This window comes from Dipteris shenzhenensis, chromosome 33 (assembly GCF_047967505.1).
Source record: "Dipteris shenzhenensis isolate YYH24624 ecotype China chromosome 33, Dip_SZ_1.0, whole genome shotgun sequence".
NCBI classification, from domain to species: domain Eukaryota; kingdom Viridiplantae; phylum Streptophyta; class Polypodiopsida; order Gleicheniales; family Dipteridaceae; genus Dipteris; species Dipteris shenzhenensis.
Window position 1 is genome coordinate 11466152 of NC_141628.1, and position 27736 is coordinate 11493887.

At 45.0% G+C, this 27736-nt stretch overlaps 1 protein-coding gene across 2 annotated transcripts; it reads right to left on the reverse strand.

Moving 5' to 3' along the window:
• LOC147879687 (uncharacterized) lies at window positions 1-27699 on the reverse strand. Of its 2 annotated transcripts, XM_087371932.1 has the most exons (7): window positions 27284-27698; window positions 26790-26947; window positions 26609-26698; window positions 26239-26450; window positions 13927-14117; window positions 13703-13836; window positions 1-484 (listed from the first exon to the last, which is right to left on the reverse strand). In XM_087371932.1, exons 1-7 carry the CDS (start codon window positions 27657-27659, stop codon window positions 332-334), a joined length of 1314 nt encoding a protein of 437 aa, XP_087228058.1. In that variant the 5' UTR covers window positions 27660-27698; the 3' UTR covers window positions 1-331. The 2 variants fall into 2 exon arrangements, with proteins under 2 accessions (XP_087228058.1, XP_087228057.1); XM_087371931.1 differs by having other exon boundaries at window positions 13703-14117; window positions 27284-27699.
• Window positions 27700-27736: the final 37 nt, after the last annotated feature.

Genomic DNA, 27736 nt, shown 5'->3' on the forward strand with positions numbered 1-27736 from the left:
CAAAAAAAATTTTAAAAGCAAACTGGAACCTACAAAATGTATTGATACCCAAGATGTACTATTCTATTTCTGCTTAAAGATCTTGACTTTAGGTGTCGTTGCAGATCGACATATGCCAAGCCCTGACCTTCAGAGTAAACACGAACAACCGCCTTTACATTTATGTACGTATATATGTATATATACAAATGTGTGTGTGCGCACGTGTGCACATGCGTCTGTGTATCATACACGTGATTTTATGCATGTTTTTCGCCATCATGGCTCTAAAACTGACTTGAACCATAGCAATACACATTTGAGTCGTAAAACACTTACACTCCACATAAGGTCATTTTTTCTCAGAAGAAAGGGTATCCCAGCTAGCCATGAAAGCAGCTGTTGCCACCAACACTCCAGCTACCCAGCTTGAAGAATCTATATCCTCTTTCAATAAGAGTGCTGCAAACGCTGCTGACCAAAATGGTTGCAGAGAAAAGTACACCTACACACATATAAACAAAAACAAGCTTATTAGGAACTTTCTACATCTCTTAAATATTTGGGGGAAAGAAGCCTAAAGCATTTTTTAAAAGAAAGCTTTAAAAATGTTAAGATACACCTTTGTTTCCCAACCTCTCTCTCTCTCTCTCTCTCTCTCTCTGCAAAAATATGGAGAGCAAGGTGCACGCTCCAGCAGCATAGTATCAATAACATTGAAGTGAAACAGAATTGTGCACCCTCTTCCAGACTTCTCTGATATAATTTGGCTAGATCAAGGCTGCAGAATAGAAAAGTTTTCAATGGCTCACATATAATGTGTTGACCGTTTGGCCTTGATCCCTCATTCCCAAACGTTTGTATGCACATTTGGACACTTTACTGATATTATGTGATGCTACCCATAGAACATGGATACACGTAGAAGTCCACATACCAAAATACAGACGAGGGGACTGATACACTAGGTGTGGATTATACATGACTGGGCCTGCCAGAGGCAGAGGGATAAGCATCCTATCATGCTGGAATGACAGTGTGTTGGAGCACACCATGCTGGGGGAAACATATGAATACCCTCATCAAGCCATCAGCCATGTACACAAGGATGTTATGGGCTCCCAGATGTATTGATGTCGACTTATCATGTTAAGGACCACCGTATTGTCATGTCCTTACAGCTCATCTGAGGGAAAAACAACTCAATCAGGAGCACTTCCTTTGACCAACTCCAGATGGTCTCACTGGCACCCATGATAATAAGTACTCATCTTTCAAATTAAGTGATAAAGCTGCTCACAATCTCGTCTCATATAAGTATATATACAAGCCCAGCGAGAAAGCCCAATTTATATGCCATATCTCTAAATAAGATCAAGTTCGTTGTTGCGTCTATTAATGCATAGTGTATAATGAGATCAAAGACAAGCAATTGTACTTATTAGGGGTGCTCACATTCTCAAGCACACTCCGTGGCCATGACCCCCGGAGGGGAGGCAAAGTTCCCCAGACTCACGAGTAGTCTTTGCTACTCTTCAAACAATGGCAGCACAATGTATTGCTTGAGTGCCTTGATAGATTCTATAGGAGATTGGGCGATGTATAAGGGGGAGCCATGGGTATTTTGGTAAGGACGATGATGTCAGATCATCCCCAATCATGACCGAATTAGAGCAGCCCTGTTGTGGATTCTTGCAGAAGGGAGTCCACGTTCCCGATGCTTTGTTATAGTAGGTGGTCGTGCAGCAAGCGTAGCAGAGATTTGGCAGCAGCCAGATAGCCCCCCCCCCCAAGAGGCCAATAAGTTAGCAGATGCAATGTAGAGCAGTGAGGTGCTTCAGTCATGGTACTTCAGTGATGACACTCTTTGGGAACACAAGAGAGCATTGAGATGGGATTTAGCTTCCTTAGAGCATCTCAAGGAGCAGGACCCGGTCTCTTTGTCATGACAAGAGAAATCACTAATCCATAATTAGTAGACTTTAAAACATTATTATATATTATATGCCAATGGTGTAACATGTATATGTATTTGTGATTGACACCGACCGATTTGTTATGTCGGTGGGTCATCTCAGTAGATAGGAGGAAAGTGAGGTATGAGGTTGAAATCTTCAACCCAACCACCTTGAAAGACCTCACTAAATTGGATGAGATTGCTGAGAGGAAATTGAATCCTCGTAAACCCTTCAACAAAGGAAAGGAGAAAGCTATTGTACAAAATGTTAACAGCCAATCACATCCTGGATGGATACCATTTCCTTCCATGACTAACGATGAGAAGAAAAAGCTAAGCAAGGAGGGTAAATGTTTCGGATGTAAGAAACATAAGCCAAGGCATCCATGTCATAAATATCCTACTCTATTAGCCAAAATTGCTAAAACAAATTCTATAAAAGGGAAAGGCAAAGCATGCAAGCAGGAGGGTGAGGCTTCTACCTCCTCATTCCAAGACTCTACGATGAACATAGAACCAAGAGTAAATGCTATCCATTCAGCCAACATTGGTGTATGGATGTGTGAACTGAATAGAGAGTAGGCATATTCATTGTAGAGTATGGACAGAGAATAAATATTTCTCTCCTCCGTGGAGAGCGTCTGATAGGATGAATAGGGCTGAAATGGAAGAGTTGGAAAAAGAGATTGAAGGTCTGTAGTTTCTATTGACTAAGTAGTTCTCCATCGCAAAATCAACTATGGCCAAGGTCTACCGAGTTCAATAACACATTTGGGTGAGAGAACATCTTTTGAATACTAACCAGCTTGTTGAGAATATGTTTCATCTTATTGAGCAGGTTACTATAAAGAGATTTCAGCAGCTTCGTATTCAGAAGAGGATTCTGAGCATGAAGAGGTATTGAAGAGGCACTGCAGTGGTACTTCTGCATGTTGAATATTCAGCATCCAGAGAAACCAGAACTTGAAGATGGGATTTAAGTTCTGATTCGGAAGTGATCGATCGTATACTACCACGAGAAGACTATTTGCACATTATGAAGAGGAGATGCAAATACAGAAGTAAAAGGGAAAAGCATACGCAAGAGAAAGAGACAAGAGAGGATCCAGAAGAGGACTTCTGCCTATTCAAGCAGGAGGGAGTGTCATGACAAGAGAAATCACTAATCCATGATTAGTAGACCTTAAAACATTATTATATATTATACACCAATGGCGTAACATGTATATGCATTTATGATGGACACCGCCCAATTTGTTATGGCGGTGAGTCATCTCAGTAGATAGGACTAGTCGAGCTAGAGCCACTGCTTCAGACGGCATCGAATTTGGACATGTGATACTTATTCTATTAATAAAAATGTGCACACACGTGTCTAAGTCCTAGGGGCAATAGGAAGGGAAGGGTGCATTAAGGTGCATTGAATGGTAAATGCATGGGTCATAGGCTAAGGGTAGGTGTAAATGGGAAGATGGAACTTGAGTGATCTCAAGAGACATTAATGAAAGGGTATCACCCTTTCATTGTGAATTTCACGTAGCATTCTCTCTACCACATTGCATTCATCCGCCATCTCTCACACACACTTTGCATGTAGGTCGAAATAGAAGAAACAAGTACTCTCACAAGGGCGCTCTTCCCCATTGGAGGGCCAATTGGCATTCAAATTCTGCATGCATTGCACACATCTGCATTCTTGAGAAGACTGGTTCTTCACACTCTTAGCGGCTCGCAAACAGGTATGGATTGACCTCTAGGCCATTAAAATATGTAGAGGCGAATTCTACAATCACTCCTCCAGGGCGGCCTATGTAACAAACCAGAATTTCAAGAATGCAAATGTGTACAGCCCATGCAGAAATTCGATGTTGATTGGGCCCTCCAATGGGGGAAGAGCACCCTCGTGAGAGTACTCATTTCCTATTTGACGAATATGCAAGGTGAGAGAGAGAGACAGACAGATAGACAGACAGACAGACACAGAGACGCATGCATGCAAGGTTGTAGATAGAATGATAAGTGTGATCACAATGAAGGAAGATACCCCTTCATTATGCCCCTTGAGATCACTCAAGGTCCACATCTTCCCATTTAGACCTATCATATTAGCCTATGACTCATGCACTACTAATGTGTCCTTTGCTTTCCTGTTTCCCTTGGATAGACACGTGGGTGCACATCTTTATTAATAATCATTGGCCAAGATTACAAAGTTGACGGTACCATCTCCACCACAAATGCAAACATATGCCGCACCATCAAATTGGCACCTAATGTAGTTATGTTCTAATGACTATTAATTGACAAAATAATCATTTCTCTTGCCATGACACTCCCTCTTGCTTGGATGAGCAGAAGTCCTCTTCTGAATTATCTCTCGCCTCTTTCGCTTGCATTCGGTTTCTCTTTTACTTCTGCATTTGCATCGCCTCTTTGTAATCTGCAAGTGTCTGTGGAAACCCTCTAAAGAACTCTACCTCCCTCCACTGTGCATCACTGGCAGCTGGTTTCTAAACTTCAGCAAATTCATATCATATATCTCTTCCTTCCAACGGGTACTCTTCTCTTGATGGTACTCAATCTGCTCAGAAGAAAGAATTTTAATCTCATCTTCAAGTTCCGGTTCTTCTTGATGGTGAATGTCCAAAAATATAAAAGTATCTCCGCAGTCTCTCTTCAAATTGCTCGCATGAAAAACATTCTTGATGTACCAAAGGCCTGGTAAGCTCAACTCATAAGCTGGGGATCATCCTTCTGAATACAAAGCTGCTGAAATCTGAAATGTACCATAAAATTTCAGTACAAGCTTGACATGTGCCATACTTCCCTTCACTGATTGGATCCTTCTTTTATCAATCTTCAATAAGACCTACTCATCCTTGTCACAATAAATTTATTTCCTCTTTTTGTTGGCTGCCTTGGTGTTAGAATTAGGGGACTGTTTGGACAGCAACCCAGCAGTGTGGAATAAACTCGCACTTCACAAAAGAATCTCCCTCGTGAACAACAGCAAGCACTCAGAGAATACAGCAAATAGAGAAGAGATAGAACTTAGTTTATTCATCCACCAACCATGTGAAAAATCCCTCAGGAAGAGGAAAGACAACGAGCCAAGATGATGGGCACAAATTGCAATCAAGGACACTGCTCAGACTGAGATCTATAGCAAGAGATAACTGCCACACTGTATGCTGATGATGGGCCCTTCAGAGGCTTCAGTTTGCATAAGTGCCCAAAATGCCTGGCTATTTATAGGCTGAGAGAGGACCCCAGTCAACCGACTGGGTCTGTAGAAATAGCCAACCAGATCAGCAGATCTGACCCGACAAGATCTGCTCCGAAATCAGATTGATCTAGCTGGAACTAGTTGCAGCAGGCAGAGCACTCTCCTGCACTATTTTGCTGGTGTTTTCTCTTGCTACTTGCCATGCAGACAGCCACACAGTTGGACCTGCTGCTCCGCCTGTGTACTGATGCTTTCATCCATCAAGAAATTGCCACATGTCATCACAGCTGTTCAAGGTGCTGCCAGCCATCCGAATCTGCTTCATATAATGCCAGTCTGTCCTATCCAGGTACTCATATCTTCTACAATGCCGTGACCCATTGTTTACCTCATGTGAGGCTCACAAGTGGGTCAATGACAATCCAACGCTCCATCTTAATGACACAACTATGTGCCAATACCATTCCTCTGATGAGATGCTCCAACTGATCTAGGGAGGGAGAGCCTTGGCAAAAATACCAGAGAGATCCTCCTCTGTTGGGCAGTACTACAGCTCCACAATCTCATCCTTGATTAGCTCTGGAATGAAGTGATATTGGACCCCAATGTGGTTTGTACGAGCATGGACAACATGGTTCTTCACAATCACAATGCAACTCATGTTGTCGCCCAGAGTTACCTCCTCCTGAAGAACTCCGATGTCCTCCAGTATCCATCTCAGCCAAAGAGACACGCATGATGCTTCTAACTCTGTAGAAGACAATGCAATAGTCGGTTGCTTCTTACTTAGCCATGATATGGCCCCACCTGCTAACATGAAGCAGTAAACTGTAGTGGAACATCGTGTGTCCCCATCTCCAGCCCAATCCGATCGCAAAATCCTCCGAGCTCAACATCGGAGCGATAAGTGATCTCATAGCTGGATATTCCCGTAAGATACCTTAAAACCCTAAAACCTGCTTTCATGTCATCCTGCCTCGGTTTGGATGAGAACTGATAGAGAACTCCAACTCCAAAAGCTATGTCAAGTCTGGTGTTAGTTAAGTACAACCAACTACCAACCATTCTCTGGTAGATTGCTACATCAACAAGCTAAGACGTTTTCTCATTGCTCAGCTTCAGTCCAACCTCCGTTGAGGTTGGTGCCACCTTGCAATCCTGCATGTGACAACACCTCCCTGCAATACCTTTCTTGACAAATAAATATAGTATCCTTTTTCCGTCATATTTCAATCCCAAGGAAATAATGGAGCAGTCCAAAATCTGTCATTTCAGACTCTTTTATCAAAAGTCCCTTGACCTCCTGGATCTTACTCCTATGATCACCTACGATGATTAAATCATCCACATACACAATTATAATCATGGTTTTACCTCCTTCGCTGGAAAGATAGAGCTTAGGATCTGATGGAATATGAGACAAACCAATCTCATAGAAGTAGTCATCAATCCTATGGTACCATGCCCTCGGAGCTTGTTTCAGCTCATACAAAGGCCTGCAAAGTCTGCACACTTCTTGCCATCTCTTGGATGTCAAAACCCTTCCAGTTGCTCAACATATACTTCTTGAAGTTCTCCATTTTAAGAACGCTGACTTCACGTCTAACTGAAAACTGGGTGTTTGATGGTGGGCTGCCAAAGCTATCACCGTGCCACTAGAAGTCATCCTGGCCGTAGGAGCAAATGCCTCTCCATAGTCCAATCTTTCGCCTGTGTGTAGCCTTTGACCACTAATCATGAATTGCATTTGCCCACATTGACATCGGACTTGTACTTATCACCCACGTGGTTCCGATGAGCTTCCTCTTCCGAGGTCTCTCAACCAAGTTCCAAGTGTAATTCTCTGCTTTCATAGCAGCCTACCATGACGTCTTTTTATAGGTTCTGGTTTGAAATGGAGTAGTTTCACAACCTATCACTCACTAAGTCATAATTGCATCCATCATCTAGAAGTACCACTATTCTCTATCCATTCACAAACCCATACATCTTAAAATGTCATGAGGTCCAAAGGTATTGGTTGAGTGGACAGCATTCACTATTGGTTCAATTGTCACAATAGATTTTCTGGGATAAGGACCTAGAATCCTCTCCCTCCTACTTGGATGCCTTAGCTTTCCCTTTGGCCAAATTTGTATTGACAGTTTTAGCCAAGAGAATAGGAAATTTATGCCATACATGCACTGGCCTATGTTTCTTACATGCAAAACATTTGCCTTCCTTAATCACCTCTTCTTTTCTTCATCAATCGTGGAAGAAAATGGCACCGATCCGAGACGAGATTGACTATTTACTTCCTTACAAGAGCCTTTCCCTTTCCCTTATTGTTCTTGAATTGTTTGGTGTCCTAGAGGCTGGTACATCGTTGTCTTTGATGTTGACCCACCATCCTTACTGAAAAGTTTACAAGGATTCAATTCAGTTATTTCAGCTAGTCTATACCTCTCTTTTGCACTTAGGGCTGCTAAATGTTTCTTTCTTCAATCTTCCTCATTCTTTTCGGGTAACTCTAAAGAGTGTCTCCAAAACCTGGCTGTAAATTCAGCATTACTCTCATTGTCAAATTCCCTGAACCTTTCCCAATGGGAGGTCAAGTTCTCTTCCTGCAGCTGTTCCACAAACTTAACCCATTCAAGGATGGGCTCTTTTCCCGTTTTTAACAATGATCACCACAGTAAAGCATCCCTTTGTAGATGGACTGTAGCAAGGGCAAGCTTCTCTCAAGCAGTCTTGTCTTAATGGGTAAAGTACGGCTCAAAATGGCAAATCCAATTACGGATTTTATCAGCCTCCCTTGCTCCATCATACTTACGGAATTCTATTTTCTCTAACAGTTGGAACTTTGACTCTTTTCATAGGAGTACTCTGATCTTCCTCCCCAAAATTGAGAACCCTCTTTTGTCATTATGGACTACTTAGAGGAGTACTCTGATCTTCCTCCCAAGTCCCGAAAATTGAGAACCCTCTTCGTTCCTAGCTTTGTCATATGAACTGCTCAATCATATTACTAAGATGAGAAACCACCTTATCAACGGGAGACTCTTCCTCTCTTCTTGCATAATCCATGTGCATAGGAATTTGGGCTAAACGTGTAAACTCATTACCTTACTCTTGGGTGGACTCATTTCTCTTCTCATTTCCAAGGGAGAACTCACTATTAAGAGGTTCTTGTAGGAAAGACTAAGGCAATTCTATTTCTGGGTTATCATAATCAAGATGTGTATAAGTCTCGCCTAATGGATCATGTTCAAGCGGAGGTGAGGGTTTTCTTTCCCTCTCTCCTTGAGGCAATGAAGGAAATGAGACAAGTTCAATGTTATGCGTCCCTTCCCCTTCCATTTCTTTCTTTTTACTAATAAAGGAGAGGAAATTGACTTACTGTAATTTCAAAACAAAGGTTTATTTTACAGCAAAAGTCAAATGTTGTAGAGCTAGTGGTACTTATTTGTCTCCTACTTGATATGTCAGAGAACAAGCTAGAATAAGCCCATTCTCCTTGTCTTTGGCTGTAAATTGGTGCAATGACTTTAGACTGCTTCTTTTGAGTGAATCGGAGGCCTCAATACTGTTATAGGAGATACTTGATGGATAGATCACCCCCTTAAAAGTCTATTCTTTTCTTTTCTTTTTTTTATTTAGGGCGTGGCGGGGGGTGGGGTTTTTTAGAGTTTGGGGAGGGGGCGGGGGGTTCCCTTTTCTTCCACAAATGTGACAACTTAAGGGCACATTCACACAAAGGGAAAGTTACCTTGTCAGGATGCCCATTCATTGTCAAAAAGAAAGACAAAAATTTCAAAGAAGAGGCCTACCCTACCAAACTCAAATTTTCACCTTCCCTATCAAGACAAGCTTTCAACCTCCCCTACTACATCATATCCCGCCCATCGGTCTCTTCTCGTCTCGCGGCATTGCTTGCCGGGCTTTGTTCTAACAAGGCCTGTGTTTGCTAGCCTTCGTTCTCTACCGGACTATCCATGCCTTGCCTACACAAGCGCTATTCTCTGCCCATATAGCCCATCTGTCGCACCCACCCTCTCCATCTCGCACCGCACGCTCTTCTTTCCTTTGCCTCTTGCACGAGACACGAAAAGATTCTTCTCTTTCCATCCCTTGAGTGGATCACTACCGCTCTAATACCAAATGTAATAAACCAACAAAACTTAAAAAAATCGACACTGATTGGGCCCTCCAATGGGGGAAGAGTGCCCTCGTGAGAGTACTTGAAGTTTGATGTATATGCAAGGTGAGAGAGAGAAATTACACATGCATGCAAGGTGGTAGAGAGAATGATACGTGTAATCACAATGAAGGAGGATACCCCTTCATCAATGTCCCTTGCGATCACTCAAGATTCATCTTCCCATTTAAACGTACCCTTAGCCTATGACTCATGCACCTATCATTTTAGGCACTCTAATGCACACTTCCCTTGTAGGTCTTTATTAATAATCATTGGCCCATGTTACATAATTTCGGCAATACCATCTGCACCGCTTGATGGATGATAAATACAATTATATGCCGCCCATCAAATCGACGCCCAATGTAATAATGTTCTACTGAGTATTAATTAACAAAATAATCATTTCTCTTGTCATGCCATGTTGGGTCCAATAGGTGGATAGGATGACTAAACAATTCTTCCAAACCACAGGCCTATCACTCAAGGGACATAGTTACAACAGCTAGATGCACTCAAACTTGAGGAGATCCGAGAGATAACCAAAACCTTCTATTGACCGTTGTTTCTAGGTAGTCCTACTAGGTTCCTGTAGCCTGGGAGTCAATCTAGACCACACACCGCCCGTGGTCTCTCCGAGCATGAGTATGCAAGCTTATGTCCCCTTCACTAATGAGGAGCTCTTGGAGGCCCTCAAGGCCTCCCACTGCAGAAGTGCCTTGGCGAGAACGGATTGATACCATCTTTCTTTAGGTGCTTCTAGAGAGTTCATACATACACCCTTGCGTTTGGAGATCTTGGACTCCATCTCGCTCCCACAGTCATCAAGTTGGGAGTGGATTTGTTATATCCCGAAAGGGGGAGATTGATCAAACATTGGCACTAGCGCCCAATCACCCTCTTGGGTACCGCTTACAAGATCTTAGCTAAGATCTCGAGTCTACAGCTGCAACCCTACTTGTTGGCATCATTCATGACACTCAAACAGGTTTTGTTCAAAAATGCAAAATTCTAGAAAACTTCTTCACCTTTTGAGAGACAATGGATTGGACCCAAGAACAATCTCAGCCTACTACATTCCTTCGCTTGGATTTCGAGAAGGCTTACAGTAGGGTGGGGTGGCTTTTCCCGGAGGGCACCATACAGAGGATGGCTTCTTAGACGGATGGATACACGAGGTTTTTGCCTTGTACACGGAGAACACCAACCAAATGCTTATTGGGGGTCACACACGAGAGGCCTTCTTCCTTTCGCACTCCGTACTCTAGGGCTACCCTCTCACTCCATTTCTTGTTCTTTTTGTGGCAGAGGCTCTGGGCTATACTCTAGGCAACAGGCCGCCCTCACAATCCGCCGAGAAGACAAAGTTTGCAGATGACACGATAGAGGGCACAGCAGTAGTCTAGAGGAAGTCTAAGGATCCCTTGAGTTGTACTATATAGCATCCGAGGCTAGAATCAACTGGACCAAATCAATCGACTTCCAAGGCGGTCTTAGATTGGAAGGCAGCTCGGGTTTTTGATGGATCCCACATGGCTAGACTACGAGACACCACAAACTTGTGGACATTGCTATTTCAGCGGAGCAGCACATAGCGCCAGTACTAGAAAGTGTGCAGTGCAAGCTCCTATATTGGAGCTTGGCCAAACTCTCTTTAGCAAGGTGGGCCCTCATGGCCAATCAGGTCCTCTTAGCCACAACACTGTATATAGACTCATGATGGTGCTTTCATAGGGGGTGCATGGGGCACCTCAGGCATGTAGTGTGCAACTTCTTGTAGGCAAGATCACATGGTACACTAAACACTAGAGCCAAGGTTGCTTGGCAAATGGTGATTCTACCCCAGGCAAAGCGAGAACTTGGCATCATTGATCTAGAGATGCAAAAGTAAACCTTGTTGGGCAAGCTAGTAGTGCATGGTCTCACACTCGGTTCAGAGGCCTAGAAGCTCTTGCTTCAAAGAGGAGGATTCTCAAAAACACCCCCCAACAGAAGGCCAGTGGCAACAGTCACACTAGAAGATCTTCTCTGAGGCCTTCCTCACAAAGAAGGGCTTGACATTGATGCATAGGGTTTGGCAGCATTTGTCTAGGGGACTCATTCGGGCCAGCCCGTTCGTGTACCTATCAAACATTGCAAGAAAATATCTTATATCACGATTGGCATCAAGCAAGCACACACTACAAAATTAATTAAGAAGAACAAGTGAAATCAACAAAAAATGTGAAACATCTTTAGCTTTGAAGCTATGATGGCTGTTATACTCTTGTCAAAAGTTTTACAGACCCCCCCCCCCCCCCCAAGATCGCAAGATTCACTTAGTACAAAAGGGTACCAAATAAATATTGATATAGAGCCTTCATGATTGAGATGGCAGCATTTGTCTAGGGGACTCATTCGGGCCAGCCCATTCGTATACCTATCAAACATTGCAAGAAAATATCTTATATCACGATTGGCATCAAGCAAGCACACACTACAAAATTAATTAAAAAGAACAAGTGAAATCAACAAAAAATGTGAAACATCTTTAGCTTTGAAGCTATGAAGGCTGTTATACTCTTGTCAAAAGTTTTACAGACACCCCCCCCCCCCCCGAGATCGCAAGACTCACTTAGTACAAAAGGGTACCAAATAAATATTAATATAGAGCCTTCATGATTGAGATCAACAATAATTCTATCTAGACATCGATCTGCCCGAAAGCATAGTTGCATATACCTAGATGAATCCAGGAACATTCCCAAACTCATCCTCTAAAAACACAACATAGTGCAGTTTCAATCTATGAGCATAAACTCCATCACGCTTAGCAAGGACTAGCTACTATGACATCCCCACTGACGTCATCAGCGCCCCACAATGGGTGTAGACCATAGTATAAAAATATGCTCTCACACATACAAATCCACACACCCACACATAATTGAGCATCCTTTTATACAAAGTCTTCATACTGAGTTTTTGTCAGCACTCTGGAGGTGAAGGGCAAACTCAGCCATGACGAAGGCTAGCACTAAAGGAGAAGGCTAATCAAAAAGTAGTCCAAAACCTCTTCATTCAAGCTACAACTGCTTGTGAAGTCTAAACGATTTCATTTTAGTCTCTCCCGAACGAGCATCTAAATCTAGCTGATAGGGCAACGCATCATTTAAGATAGAATTATCACAATACCAGCAGGCCGCAACTTAGACGAAAACTTCACAAAGTGAAATTTGCATGTCCGCTCATACGGCACAAGCATATACCTAGATGAATCAAGGAACATTCCCAAACTCTTCCTCTAAAAACATAACATAGTGCAATTTCAATCTCACGATAGTCACTCATAAGATTGAAAACCATAAACTCCATCACGCACAACAGGGACTAGCTATTATGACATCCCCACTAACGTCATTAGCATATACCTTTGTAAGACTAGAATAAGTCCAATCATACAAATTTAGAAATTTTGTTGTTCTAAAGATCAAAAATCTACAAAGAAAATAAAAGAGAAAAAAGAGAAAATGAAAGAGAAGAAAAAAGAGGTAAACAAAAACTTTTATGAAAAGCAAAAGGAAGACGTCATTAGCACCCAATAGTGGGTGTAGACCATAGTATAAAAATATGCTCTCACACATACAAATCCACACACACACACATACTTGAAGCATAGTTGCAAGCAAACGTTTGCTTGCTGCTCCTGCTTGGAACAAACGGGGGCACTTTACAGACCTACAATTTTTTATAGATGCATTTAGTTTTTCAACTCCGGTACTAAAATTCAAACATCCGCATAAAAAACCATTACTACTACAAACTGCACGTGAGGGCTGAAGCCTGCAGGTTTCAGGTCATCAGTCATGCTCAAAGTGTCACTGCCTCATGGCCTTCATCATCCTCATCCCCTCCATTGTTTGCAGGTGAAGCATGCCCAAAAAAATAACAAGTTTGCAAACCTGTTTTTAGCAAATATTTGCAAATGTTTACTAAAGCATGCAAAAGCGTTTGTTTGCAACTATAGTTGGAAGCTGAATAAACCAGAGAATTTTTCAAATGCTGGAAACCATCTTACTAACTATTCAGTAGAAAGCAGCTGCTGCTGTCTATATGATATCTTCAAGTGTCTTTATTAACTCTTTGATATAAACCAACTTCTGGTCTCTATACTATATTTTCAAGTGAAAAATTAAAGTGCTTGCCTTCTGCATTAATTAGGAATCAAAAACATGAGAGACTCCTAGACTAGCTGCACACTAAATCATTATTGCCTTAGGGCCTAAAGCATGTGATAGGCTAAAGTTTTCCAAACATAGAAAAGTAAATCCAGAAGAGGAAAATGATCACATCAGAAATAAATGGTATTTTGTGTACCCACCTGTGCCTCAGAAGGAGGAACACTTTTTTGCCCTATAGTCTGTGCAATAGAAGCCAGGGTCCCAGGTACAAAAGCTGAAAAGATGATCGCCAATACCACAGTAGGACTTTGCAGTGGTTGGAGGAATACTCCCTCTGATGCAAAGCATAAATTTGAGATTAAATAACTATTCCAGGTTATAAACATGACATTTCTATGCAAAAGTAAAAAGGCACGATGTTGACCTTGTAAAGAACTTTTGGCATGGTCACACAATACCCATGAACCAGCCAGAATTGTGGACACGACCATAATCTTTGTGTTCAACCGAACAGCTTGAGCTCCGACAGCATAGGCACTCAATCTTACTGTATACAGTGCATAGAAAAAAGCTGCCAGAAGGATCTCCAGGTCTCCCTTGGACACATTCAAATTTCTGAAAAAAATACCAACAATACCACCATTGGTGTCAGTCATTATAAGAACCAAAGACTTAGACCTTGAGGTTGCAACCAAGGTGCCAAACAACTACAAAGCAGAGAAACAAATCAACTGGATTAGACTAGTTTCTCATAAAGCATGAATAGACAATCGAATATACGGACAGTTTGATCTTTAACAATTGCTTTAAAAAAGCATAACCATGATATTTAATCAAGAATGAACTCAAAAGCATACGACTTGGTCCTCAGTAAATGGACCTAGAGTTTGATTTAGGGACCCAATGCTGAAATGCGAATGTACTGCTTGCAAAGATATGTGTTTTAAGAAGTACTCTACTCTACTCAATGCCCCTCTCTCGAGGGGGACCGTGTGGATGCCTCCAACTGTAGATGTCGGCCAATACGTGTCGTATAAGAGAAAAAGGGCACCTTCTCCACTCTGTCTGAGTGCCCTACTCAAGCAGGCCAGAACCACTCCCCTGGATCCCACTGAATATCCCTAAGAGGGCGACCCTCCCACGACCAGAGTCTCCAACGTGCTCCCTAGGACTTGCCCAAGCGGGCAACAATCCTAATCCACTGCCAAGCAAGCCCATCCAAAACCTCCTCATCCCATCGGTCTCTCTCAAGCTCTTCTGTGAAAAGGCCTCCCTCACCTACCCTGTAGTACCTACGCTGGTAGGAGCCCATTGTCTACTTAATAAATTGTATCCTATGAGGCACTCCAATCCTAGAGAACTGCCCAAACCAAAATTGTGAAGTCCAAGTAGTGCTCAAGCCCTCCCACCACGAGTCCGGTATCGTTGCATCTATCTCTGCTGCCCTAGCGCCTGCTCCTCTCATGTGAGAGAGTGCATGCTCCCTATCTTTCTCTTCCAGAGGGAGCTGTCTCCAAGTCCCAAAAGACCTTGCAGGGTCGCAATCCCATTGTGCCCAGCCAATGTGTATCCGCTGACGAAGCATGCGTCCCTCCGAATCTCATACCTCTGGATGCCACATAAGCGATTGCCTAACGAACTCCTCACGGCAGGTGGGGTTGGTCCATCTCAGTCACTCCCACACTCAGAAAAGGCTTCTCATCAAGAGAGAGCCCTTTCCCGTGAGAGGAGCTGTCACGAGCATCCACAGCCCGTGGCCATGCTAGACTGCCACGCAGTCAGCCAACAGGTGCATACACGCAGGCAGCACAGGAGTTGCCATGTGGCAACGCTGACGTCAACACCTACCACGTGGCCAATCGGCTGCCACGTCAGCAAGTGTTTCAACAAGAGCACAGCAAGTTGGGACAGGATGAGGCTGGTCGGTCAGCATCTAGCAACCTGGTCGATATTTTAGGGCCCAAGGGGGGCCTATAAAAGCAGCCGCCTTGGCCCTCATTCTTCATCCCCACCTCAAGCCTTCCAAGCCTTCACTGCAGCAGTAGACAGGCTTCCATGCAGCAGACCAATAGGGTGCCTCAGCCTCTACAGGGATCTAGTGAAAATTCACCTCCTCTAGGTAGTCTAATTTCTTTCCAGTTTTGCAGTTGTATTCAGCCCTTTGGGCATTCACACATTTCAGTTATACATTCCTCTTCACAGCATCACTCTGTATTGAGTGCATCATCTTGCAGTTGCAGTTGGTATTGAGCAGGAGAGAGAGTGAGAATAGTCTATCTCCCATTACAGGAGCCGCTAAGAAAATCTATTTGTAGGACAGTTGCCACTGACCACTTGTGCAGGGAGTGTTCTCGCTACATCAAGAGCTTCCAGGAGTCAAAGCCTGTAGTGAGAACCCGTCTGCGCTACTCTGCGTCTCTGGATCAATGATGCCAATGCCCCCTTGGGCTTGTGGCAAGATCAATGTTTGCCATGCCACCCTGGCTCAAGTGTTCTGAGTGCCCAAAGGAAGTTGCGCACCGAGCAGCCTGAGCTGCCCCATACAACCCTTGTGAAAGCATAAACAAGAGGCTATGTACCAGGCAATGGCAAGGAGTACCTACTACGCCATCAAGGTCCTACCTGCTAGTGATGTTTGGCAAAGCTCCAATATAGATGCTTGCGTCGCACAATCTCTAAGAATGGGGCAATCTGCTGCTCTACTGTAACGTCTATGACCAACTGGCATCCAACATATCTCACTGTTTGCCCCGGGGTATACATCTGAAGCTCAGAGCCACCCCCAACCTCAAACCTTCTGGACCTCCTCAGTTGCAGTAAGGAAGCCACCTACCTTGGCCCAGTTGATCCTCGCTCCATATGTCATGCAATAGGTGGCTAAAGCCTCCACGAACGCCTCAAGGCTTGTTGCAAAACCCTGCACATAAAGTGATGTGTCGTTTGCAAACTCTGAATCCAGCAACTCCTTTCAAATTGGGAGCCTCATCCCTGTAAGACTCCCGACCCGCGAGCAAAAGTAGTAGCCTAAAGCTTCCGGGACGAAGAGAAAGAGAAAGGGGGCAAGGGGGCAGCCTTGATGAACTCAGCGGGAAAGAGAGAAAGCCTCACCTATATGGCCACCAATAAGCTTCTAGTTGGAGCTACCTGCATATAAGGCCGAGACCCCTCTGATCCACTTGTCTGAGAAGCCTAACTGTTGCATAGTGCCCTCCTAGAAAGGCCACTTCACCCTGTCACATGCCTTCTCAAAATCCAAGAGAAGGATAGCGAGAGGTTGCAACTCCTCCCGGGCCCCTCCCAAAAGGTGAAGATGTTGTCCAAGATACTGTGTTCCTAGACAAACCCCGTCTGTGTGTCATGGATGATGTCTACAAGATGAGGCCGCAGTTGCAAGCTCAAGACCTTGGCCAAGATTGTATAAGCTGGGTGCATTAGGGTTCTTGGTCTCCACTATCGTAAGTCAGCTCTGTCTCCCCCTTCTGGGATCAAACAAATCCACCCTAGGCTCAAAGACTCGGGCGGCGAGCCTAAATCAAAGATCCCCTAAAAAGCTAGACGAAGAGGAGTGCTTATGTGCTCCCAAAAAAACCTGAAGAAGGCTAGTGTCAAACATCCTCTCCAGGGCACTTCTATATGGGAAGGGCCTTAAGAGCCTCTAAGAGCTCCTAATCTATGAAAGGCATCTCAAGCTGTCTACTTATGCTATGTGACACCACTGTCATAACTTGATCCCAGACAATCTCTGTAAACTACTCGGTGCTTTCTATCAATTCAAACAACGGATTTTGCAGAGGCATTTGAATGAGATGATTGCGAGTTGCCAAACACATATACTTGAACTTAAGAGTTTGCAATTAAGCTGGAATTAAGACTTATACAGCTTAAACACAAAGTGACATCATTGGAGAATGCAATATGATTGAGGGGCCAAGACGGCCCCCCCCCCTTATCCAGGCTCACTTTATTCTTGAAAATGGAGATACAAGACCAAGGTGCAATGCACCTTCCAAACTGATGAACTCAGTGAAAACCTAGGACCTAGATACAAGACTCAAGAGCATATGTACAAGGTAGACAACAAAAAGGAGGACTCCAAGCTCAGGTTTCAACTCCTGGCTTGCCCAATCCACAAGGAAGAAGCCTGCAACAATCACCACTTACATCCAACATTAGAGACAAACACTAGTTTCTAGAAAGATAGTAGAAACAACATGAAATAGTGCTGTAAATGAGATAAACTTGACAATACAGGCTCCCTTCGTGACTTGGCCCTTTTATAGATGAAGTCCTTGATGCCTCTGAAGCTACCTTGGGTGAGGAGAGTGTGGAAATGGGGCTGGAATGAGAACAGCTTAGAAAAAACAGCCTGTAGGCTAGAGAGAGAAAGCTTTTATGGAGTGATAGCTGTAGAGAGAGAGTGCCAATGCTGATCCCAAGGGAGGAGATGTAAGAGAGGAGCTGCTGCTGTTCCAGAGGTGCACAGAAAGGCAGATTTCTACAAGGGAAATGGGCTGGAACAGTAGAGAGAGAAATTCTGCAGTAGAGAGAGAAAGACTGCAGCAGGACAGAGAAAGGGGCTGTGGCTGCTCCAGGAGGCTAGGTGAAGGAGAGAGGATGCTGCTGCTGTTCCAGAAGAGCTGAGAGGGGGCAGATTTCTGGAGAGGAGGGGCTGGAACTGTAGAGAGAGAATGTGCTGTTGTAGAGACAGAAAGTGCTGCTGAGGTGAGAGAATGGCCTGGGGAGAAGCTGGCTGCACCCAAGGAGCTGGAGAGGTTCTGCTGCATCATCCAAAAGGAGGGAGAAGAAAAGTGACGAAATTTTCATGTGTGGAATGAAGGGGAGAGGCCTTCTTTTATAGGCTCAGCCCCCCCCCCTAGGCCTAGAGTGGAAGGTGGACACTTGTCCTAGATTTTTGGTGGGCTGCAGTCCCAAAGAGGACAGCCCACAACCTGCCCCAAATCTACCAGATTTGGGGCCAAACACTTGGCCTACATGCCCTGCCACTTGCCATGCATGCTGCCACATGTGTGGGACAAGTGGACTGACCTGCCAGCTCAGATTCCATGTGGCAGTCTGCCACGTGTCAGCTGCCACGTCACTCCCAAAAACCCTAAAATTTCAAAGTTGTCAGAATTTAATTCTGATCGCACACACGGGTTCCTAACAGCTTAGACTATCTATTGACGTACTCTAAGGTCATAATTGAGCCATACTGAGCTCATTTGTTTGTCGTCTTATCTTGTATCTCCATTACTCTTGGCATGTTGCCAGGCCCACACCCAAAGCTCAGGGAACATTCTCTTGAATGGTTCCTAGGTCGGTATGCAATCTGTGCATTTGATTGGTCCCATGTTTGGGTACTCAGGTGGGGTGTGGTTTCTAGATGTCCCTCTCAAAGAGAGACCATCACTCTTGTGGGTCACTAATGCCCATAACCCCAAGCAAGGGGGTCCACCCTCAAATGCTAGACCTAGTCCCCATTGTCCGTAACTGAACAGAAGGAAAACATTTCATTTCTTAATAAGCATACTATTGCAAAACAAAAACAAATAGTACCAAGCAAGCACGATGACATTCCCTCCGTCTTTCATTCGGTTGTCCGCAACTGAAATGCTTCCTCATAAGCATCCAGGATTTCAGGACACTCCTGAAATGTAGCTCTGTCCACCCATTGGGCATCGGTGGATGGGAGCCCTCTGAACTTCAAAAGGTACATTTTGCGAGTCGTGCCGCGATGTCCCGTAGTGAAGTTATGCAAAATAATTTGCTCTGGGATCAACAAGATCTCAGTGTCCTCTACTTCAGGTGCATCGTCCAGTGTGGGCTCTTGAGGTGGTTCCCCAATGAAGGGTTTCACCAAGCTTACGTGGAAGACATTGTGGATCTTCCAATGCTCTGGAAGTCTCAATCGGACCGAGACATCATTTATTACCTGCAACACCTGAAAAGGACCATAATATCGAAAGGATAGCTTGAAGTAGATGCGCTTTTTGCCCACTTTGGTTTTTAACCGGGCTTTCTCAAATTTCAATAAGACCCATTGGCCTTCTTTCACTGCAAACGCCCTCCGTCTTTTATTTGCAGCTGCTCTTTGTTTCTCCTGTGCCTTTTGAATGGCTGCTCGAACTGTGGCATAAGCAGAGTCATAATCCTCCACGAATTGATCAGCGGCAAAGATTTTCTCTTTTGTTTGCATGAGTGGAGTTGGTAAAGATCTACCATATACAATTTCGAAAGGAGCTTTTCCAGTGTTGACCATAGCTGCCCACCAGAGTGAAGCACGGTCTTGCATGTGCAGGACGGCAAACCGGATCTTCGCCTTGTCTTCGTACTCGTCCCCCTCAAAGAAATACTCGAGGTCTCGGATCCAGGCCAGCAAGACCTCGGGCTTGTCCTCTCCCTTGTACTTGGTAAACTTGAAGAGCTTATCTCCAAGAGGTACCTTATGCTTTGCATACCTTCGTCTCCGTGGACGTCTCGAAGGAGATGGACTCCGATGACGCCGTCTACCTCGAGGAGGGGAAGAAGAGGATGATCTTCCCTCCTTGTTGGAGTTGGTGTTGTCCGCACGGCCTCTTCCTTGGGATTGGGGCCCTATGTCATGAGTTCCTGCTTGGCTGCTTTCCAGCACTTGAACCTGTTGAGCAATGTTTGCCAAGAGAGCACTCAACTCATGCAGGTTAGGAGGAGGGTCAGGTCCATTGGCTGCCATGATGACAAGATAACTCAATGAAGGAGAGACTCAACAAGAGAAAGCACAGAGTACAGGACCACTGCCTAAGCTCTGATACCAATGTAAACTCTGATACCAATGTAAACTACTCGGTGCTTTCTATCAATTCAAACAACGGATTTTGCAGAGGCATTTGAATGAGATGATTGCGAGTTGCCAAACACATATACTTGAACTTAAGAGTTTGCAATTAAGCTGGAATTAAGACTTATACAGCTTAAACACAAAGTGACATCATTGGAGAATGCAATATGATTGAGGGGCCAAGACGCCCCCCCCCCCTTATCCAGGCTCACTTTATTCTTGAAAATGGAGATACAAGACCAAGGTGCAATGCACCTTCCAAACTGATGAACTCAGTGAAAACCTAGGACCTAGATACAAGACTCAAGAGCATATGTACAAGGTAGACAACAAAAAGGAGGACTCCAAGCTCAGGTTTCAACTCCTGGCTTGCCCAATCCACAAGGAAGAAGCCTGCAACAATCACCACTTACATCCAACATTAGAGACAAACACTAGTTTCTAGAAAGATAGTAGAAACAACATGAAATAGTGCTGTAAATGAGATAAACTTGACAATACAGGCTCCCTTCGTGACTTGGCCCTTTTATAGATGAAGTCCTTGATGCCTCTGAAGCTACCTTGGGTGAGGAGAGTGTGGAAATGGGGCTGGAATGAGAACAGCTTAGAAAAAACAGCCTGTAGGCTAGAGAGAGAAAGCTTTTATGGAGTGATAGCTGTAGAGAGAGAGTGCCAATGCTGATCCCAAGGGAGGAGATGTAAGAGAGGAGCTGCTGCTGTTCCAGAGGTGCACAGAAAGGCAGATTTCTACAAGGGAAATGGGCTGGAACAGTAGAGAGAGAAATTCTGCAGTAGAGAGAGAAAGACTGCAGCAGGACAGAGAAAGGGGCTGTGGCTGCTCCAGGCTAGGTGAAGGAGAGAGGATGCTGCTGCTGTTCCAGAAAAGCTGAGAGGGGGCAGATTTCTGGAGAGGAGGGGCTGGAACTGTAGAGAGAGAATGTGCTGTTGTAGAGACAGAAAGTGCTGCTGAGGTGAGAGAATGGCCTGGGGAGAAGCTGGCTGCACCCAAAGAGCTGGAGAGGTTCTGCTGCATCATCCAAAAGGAGGGAGAAGAAAAGTGACGAAATTTTCATGTGTGGAATGAAGGGGAGAGGCCTTCTTTTATAGGCTCAGCCCCCCCCCTAGGCCTAGAGTGGAAGGTGGACACTTGTCCCAGATTTTTGGTGGGCTGCAGTCCCAAAGAGGACAGCCCACAACCTGCCCCAAATCTACCAGATTTGGGGCCAAACACTTGGCCTACATGCCCTGCCACTTGCCATGCATGCTGCCACATGTGTGGGACAGGTGGACTGACCTGCCAGCTCAGATTCCATGTGGCAGTCTGCCACGTGTCAGCTGCCACGTCACTCCCAAAAACCCTAAAATTTCAAAGTTGTCAGAATTTAATTCTGATCGCACACACGGGTTCCTAACAGCTTAGACTATCTATTGACGTACTCTAAGGTCATAATTGAGCCATACTGAGCTCATTTGTTTGTCGTCTTATCTTGTATCTCCATTACTCTTGGCATGCTGCCAGGCCTACACCCAAAGCTCAGGGAACATTCTCTTGAATGGTTCCTAGGTCGGTATGCAATCTGTGCATTTGATTGGTCCCATGTTTGGGTACTCAGGTGGGGTGTGGTTTCTAGATGTCCCTCTCAAAGAGAGGCCATCACTCTTGTGGGTCACTAATGCCCATAACCCCAAGCAAGGGGGTCCACCCTCAAATGCTAGACCTAGTCCCCATTGTCCGTAACTGAACAGAAGGAAAACATTTCATTTCTTAATAAGCATACTATTGAAAAACAAAAAGAAATAGTACCAAGCAAGCAGGATGACAATCTCCCTAGCTATGATCACCAAGGGGAACTCCTCCTCTACCTAGAATAAACTCTATAAAACTATGTGGCCAGCTTGAGAATCTCCTGGGGGACTGAATGCATGTGATCGTTTGTGTGTCTCAGTCTCTGCCGCTACATCCCCACTGACCTTCCTATGCTCTAGAAGAATTGTTTGGTCATCCTATCAAATCTACAGGTGTGGTAGGAGAATTCTACATGTCTCCATATCCTAAGACGTCCCACGCACTCATACCTATCTGCTAGCCACTACGACCCAGGGTCCTGCTCTTTGAGACACTCGATGGAGACCAAGTCCTATCTCAATGCTCGCTGGTGTGCCTGGAGGAGACAGTGGTAGTGCAAAGTCTAGGACAACTCCACGATGCTCCTCTAGATCGCCTCTGCTGCCCATGTGGGCCATCCTCCATCTAGGCCATCTCCAAATCTCTGCCACCACCTCCTACACTTCTTACTCTTGTAACAAAGAATCAAGAATGTAGATCCTCTTCTGGAGAAGCCCACGCCGGGGTTGCTCTAGCTGCAAAATAGCCGGGGAGTGGTCTGCCATCAAGGTGTCTGCCAGAATACCAAAGGCTCCGTCCCTATGCATCGCCCCAATTCCCCACGTAGAACTTGTCAAGACTCTCTAGGAGTCCTCATGCTATAGCTGACCGAAGGAAAAACAGAGGCTGCCTGGAAGCCTTGAAAACTCCACCTCCCTCCACGGGTCCATGCCGTAGATCGTGAAAAAAAAATGCTCCCAAGTGCTCCTCTCTATCGTCAGCATCTCCAAGAATGAGGCTTCGCCTCGTTTATCCTCCTTGAACTCCACATTGTTGAAATCACCTTCAACAATCCAAGGATTGACATCCGGGAGACTCTCCGTCAGTCGCCTCTAAAAGGTGGGCCGTTGCGCTGCCTACAAACCGAGGCTTAGACATTCAAGATGCTAACCTGGAGTCCTCGGAGCTGATCACCATCCAAACTGCCCTGCCTGTGATCCAACTCCCCCATGGTCACAAACATCTGCTGCCACCGCCTACAAGGCTGAGATGCAAACCCCTCCGCTCTTACCTACTGCAAGAGACCACATCTCTGGTCCTCTCCCTAGCAAGAGATGGTGCCTCCAGCTAATATCTGCTGCTGAAACCATATGCTCTTGGATCAAAAGAAAATCAAGTGCACGTCCAACCATTGCCCTCTACACGCCCTATCAAAGTATCAGGTACTACGACTACTGACGTGCACAATCATGGAGCTCATGCACGTTCCAACTCACTAGAGTCTAACTCATGGAGAAGAGGCCTCAAAAAACAAGGCTCTCTTATGAGTAGGAGCCTGCACCACCACATCTCACCTTTGAGACTTCGAGGGGGGCTTGGAATGGAAGTAATTTGCATCTGTGTGTCTCCGTACCAACAGCATGATAGGTTCCATGCCTCTTGAGGGCCCCTTGCATCATGAATGAAACCTCGAACCCCAACTTGGCTTGGAGAGACCAATGCCTAACCTATGAGTAATGAATCTCTGGTCCCAAGCGAATAACGCCCATTGCAAAACCTATGCCCTTCTCTCATTGGAGAAACCTCTCGAAAAAGGAAAATCACCGTAGTTGACCCAAATGTCAATTCCCTAAGGGCCCATCCACTCCTCCACCACTGCCCATGTGGCAGCTCTTGCCCTAGGTCTCCCTCCCCCATACTCTCCTCATATGGGGGCTTACAAATGTGACCTTTCCAACACTGAAATCCTGGTGGCTGTGCCACATATACCTTCTCCTCCAAGGTTGCATTCAAAAATGCAAACTTGACGTCCATCTGAAAAATGGGCCAACTGTGACGAGCAGCCAAGGCAATGACTGTCCGAATGGTCAGCATCCTAGCTGTGGGGGAGAAGGTCTCGTCGAAGTCAAGTTCTTTTGACTGTGCATAGCCTTTCACCACCAATCTCACTTTGTACTTGTCCAAGCTCCCATCTTACTTGATGTACACACATTTAGTACCAATTACCTTCTGCTTGGTCAGCTTGGCCACCAAATCCCAAGTGTCATTTTTCAGAATGGCATCCATCTCTGCTTACATGGCTTCCTGCCATTCTAGAATATTTTTCGCTTTCTCAAAGGAACAGGGCTCCTGAAGCTGAGCCACCATAGTACGTAGTTCACGAAGGGAGTCTTCAAATTGCGTTGAGACCTGTGCGCTCCAGAACTGCTCTCAGGAATGTCCGTGACCCGTGAGTCTGCTAAAGTCTTCAATTACCACTAAGGTAGCTTCTTCTCTGAGATAAAGATGCCTTTGCTGGAGTTGCCTTTGGAGCCGGTTCTGGAACATCATGCTACTCCTCCTCCCCCTCTGGTTCTTCAATCGTCTCCACCTCTTGGATGATGACCTTGGGTGGGGGTATGACGGAAGTTCTTGAACCTCCTCTGCAAGCTGGAGCTCTGACGACTCAAAGATCACGTCCCTGCTGATAAGGATATGCTTCTTTACTGGATCGAAAAGACGATAGGCCTTGGATTCTTCATTGTATCCCACAAAGATACATCTTCGGCTATGGGAATCAAGCTTCGTTCACTCATCTTTATGCACATGAACAAATGCATTAGAACCAAAAATCCGTAAATGAGATATTGTTGGCTTCTTACCATCGTAAGCTTCATATGGAGTCTTATCATCAATAGCCTTGGTCTTGGTTCTGTTGAGGATGTTAACGGGAGTGTTCACAGCTTCACCCTAATAAGCTTTCGAAAGATTTCTCCCTCGCAACATGGTCAAACATGTCTCTGTGACGGTCCTGTGTTTTCTCTCAGCAACTGCATTCTACTGAGATGTGCGAGCTGTAGTGAGCTGTCTCTTGATCCCATGCTTCTAACAAAATCCATTAAACTCGGTAGAAGTGAACTCCCCCCCTCTGTCCGTGCGGAAGGCTTTCATTACCTCCCCGCTCTCCTCCTCTACCTGGGCCTTCTAGTCTTTGAATTTCTCATAAGTCTGAGACTTCTTGACTAGGCAAAATACCCAGGTCATGCGACTGAAATCATCCACAAATAAAAGAGAATATCGCAAACCTGCGAATGAATTTGTTGACATTGGGCCGCGCCCCCCAAGCAAGCCCTGTAAACACCATCATTGCCTACAAACAGTGGAAGTCCATCCACCATCTTGGAACTTTGCATCTCGGCAAGAGTGCCATAATTGACGTGACCGAACCGCTCATGCCACAATTTGAATTTGCCATGGTCCCCGTGCACCAAGAGAGCGTTGAGCCGATACAGCCCATGCTCCTCGACTCCTTGAGCCACCACCTTTCCATTTGCCTTGGATGTGACAGAGACTTTGCCGTTGTCAAATAAGATGGACATGTTGTGCTTGTCCATCTGACTGACAGGCAAAAGGTTCTTGCACAAATTCAGTACATAGAGTACACCAAAAATCAGCTCCTTTCTAGGGTGGAAAATAGTAAGTGAAAGTTGGTAAATGTCATTCACTGGGCTTGCCCGAAATAGAAAGAAGATAAAAACAGAGAGGAAATGGTGCAGATCACATGGTCCCAACCAATCACAAAAAAAGCAATGAAAATTTACGGAAAAATGAATTTTCCCTTTCGCAAGAGAGGGTGCCTTTACTAAGGCCTTCCTTGGAGGGCAGGCCACAAACATACATCCTCTGGGGGAAGGGAGGGGGTTATGGTGTGTCATTTTTGTTCAATCTTATCCAGTGTGGTCACTGTGGTCCCCAACGCTTTTATGTTCATGCTAGAATTTATGCCATTGTTCCTTCGCCAGAAGTAGAAATATGACTTAAGCATTCGGTCCTACTCTTTGTGCTGGCTACATGCAGCTATATAAAGACTTTACGTGGCATGGATTGTGGGAATGAGGCAGCAGAAAGTCATGAATAAATACACAGACAGCGCACAAAATACCCACTAAAGGAGGTTCAACTGCAGAAAAAGATACGATTGAGCTAATCATAGACGGTCCTCGTTCACAGCTCAGACTGCATGTTTTTAATCAGAGCACCACTGTGAGACATAGAAAAGCTAAGTAGGCTTCATTAAAACGTTGTTAATGAGGGAAAAAGGCGAGAGATCTCACTTCCACATTGCAGTTGAAGAGACCATTGTCCAAGTACCATCTTGTGACTGTATACTCAGGTATGCTGCTCCAAGAAGAGCCAGAATTGCTGCCGCCCAGGTAACTGAACGAACTTTGACACCTGAGAATGCACTTAACATGGGCACTAACACAGTAACAGTCTGTAACAAAAATCCTGATCCTGTCGCAGTGGTGTTCTCCAAACCATCCGTCTGCTTTGAGCACCAATTTTGATAAACCTATAAGTACCTGACAACTATATCTATGCTTGGGTGCCATTTGCAACTTATTAAGAGCGAGCAAAATGTATCAAACCTACTAGTCAAAAAGCTTCCTGCATTCATGGAGATCAATCTGATGCCTGGTATACCTGACAAGCAGTGGCTAGAAATGTCCACAGGCCCAATTCAATCGCCGCAGACCATTCCACTCCCACTGTACCTGTGAAAAACGCAGCCAGCTTCCCAAACCCAGTGTTCGTCAAAACGGAAACTCACGAGGTTACTATTTCGCTTTCCCAGTCAATCAGTTTCCTCGTGAAGCAAAGAGACCTGGTTGACAGCAGCCACTGTGTCCGCCTTGACGAAGCTCATCTTTTCTCTATTTTTGGATTCCATCAGCTCTTGACCCACGGGAAGCAATGGATCAGGCGGTTTGGTCACTGATGTCTCAAAAGGGATGAAGCAGAAAAAGAACAAAACCGACAAAGCTGCAACCGGAAGAAAAAACACAAACCATAGCCTCGTTATTTTGCCAACCTTAATTCAACATGATAGACAAGCAAGCTGGAAGACGAGCAATAACAAGAATAGCCTTTAAGTCTATGAATGCATCATAGAGTTGAACTAGAGAACGAAAACCTGATCATCCCGCACATCCATTCAATTTACACTCAAACATTGAAGCAACTCTACCATTATCTAATGGACCATGAGAAGAATCCAAATTTGTAAAGACACTCGAAATGTTTTAAAAGCGGCTCCATGCCAACGAGGAATGCAGTTAGGACAGTGTGTCCAACCTTGACAGAGCTTGACTACCATACCTTTACGAGCAAGAGTCAAAACACTGGGTGCGGGGGGGATCTCCTGCTCGTATAAGTAACGGATAGCGGGGCCATAAGTGCCCCACAAAGCAGGAACCACGAGGAGGAGAAGGCGCGCGAAGGCTTTGCGATGGGAAAGAGTGGCGAGGTTGGTGTGCGATAAGTGGGAATCGTCCGATGGAGAAGCATTGGATGGAGATATAAAGGATGGATGTCTGAGAGCAAGGGAATTGTAGAGGGGATGATGATGAAGAAGGGGAGGAGAGCGAGGGAAGGAGAAGCAGAGAGGAAGGGGGGGAGGAGGAGGGAGGCACCATAGCCGATGAAGCCACAGCGAAGAAGAAGAAGAAGAAGAAGAAACAGCAAAAGCTTGCATTTTTCAGCACAACGATTGTCACTACACCATTGAATTTCAATGTGGAGATTGTTCCTCCATCTCATCTATCCACCGCT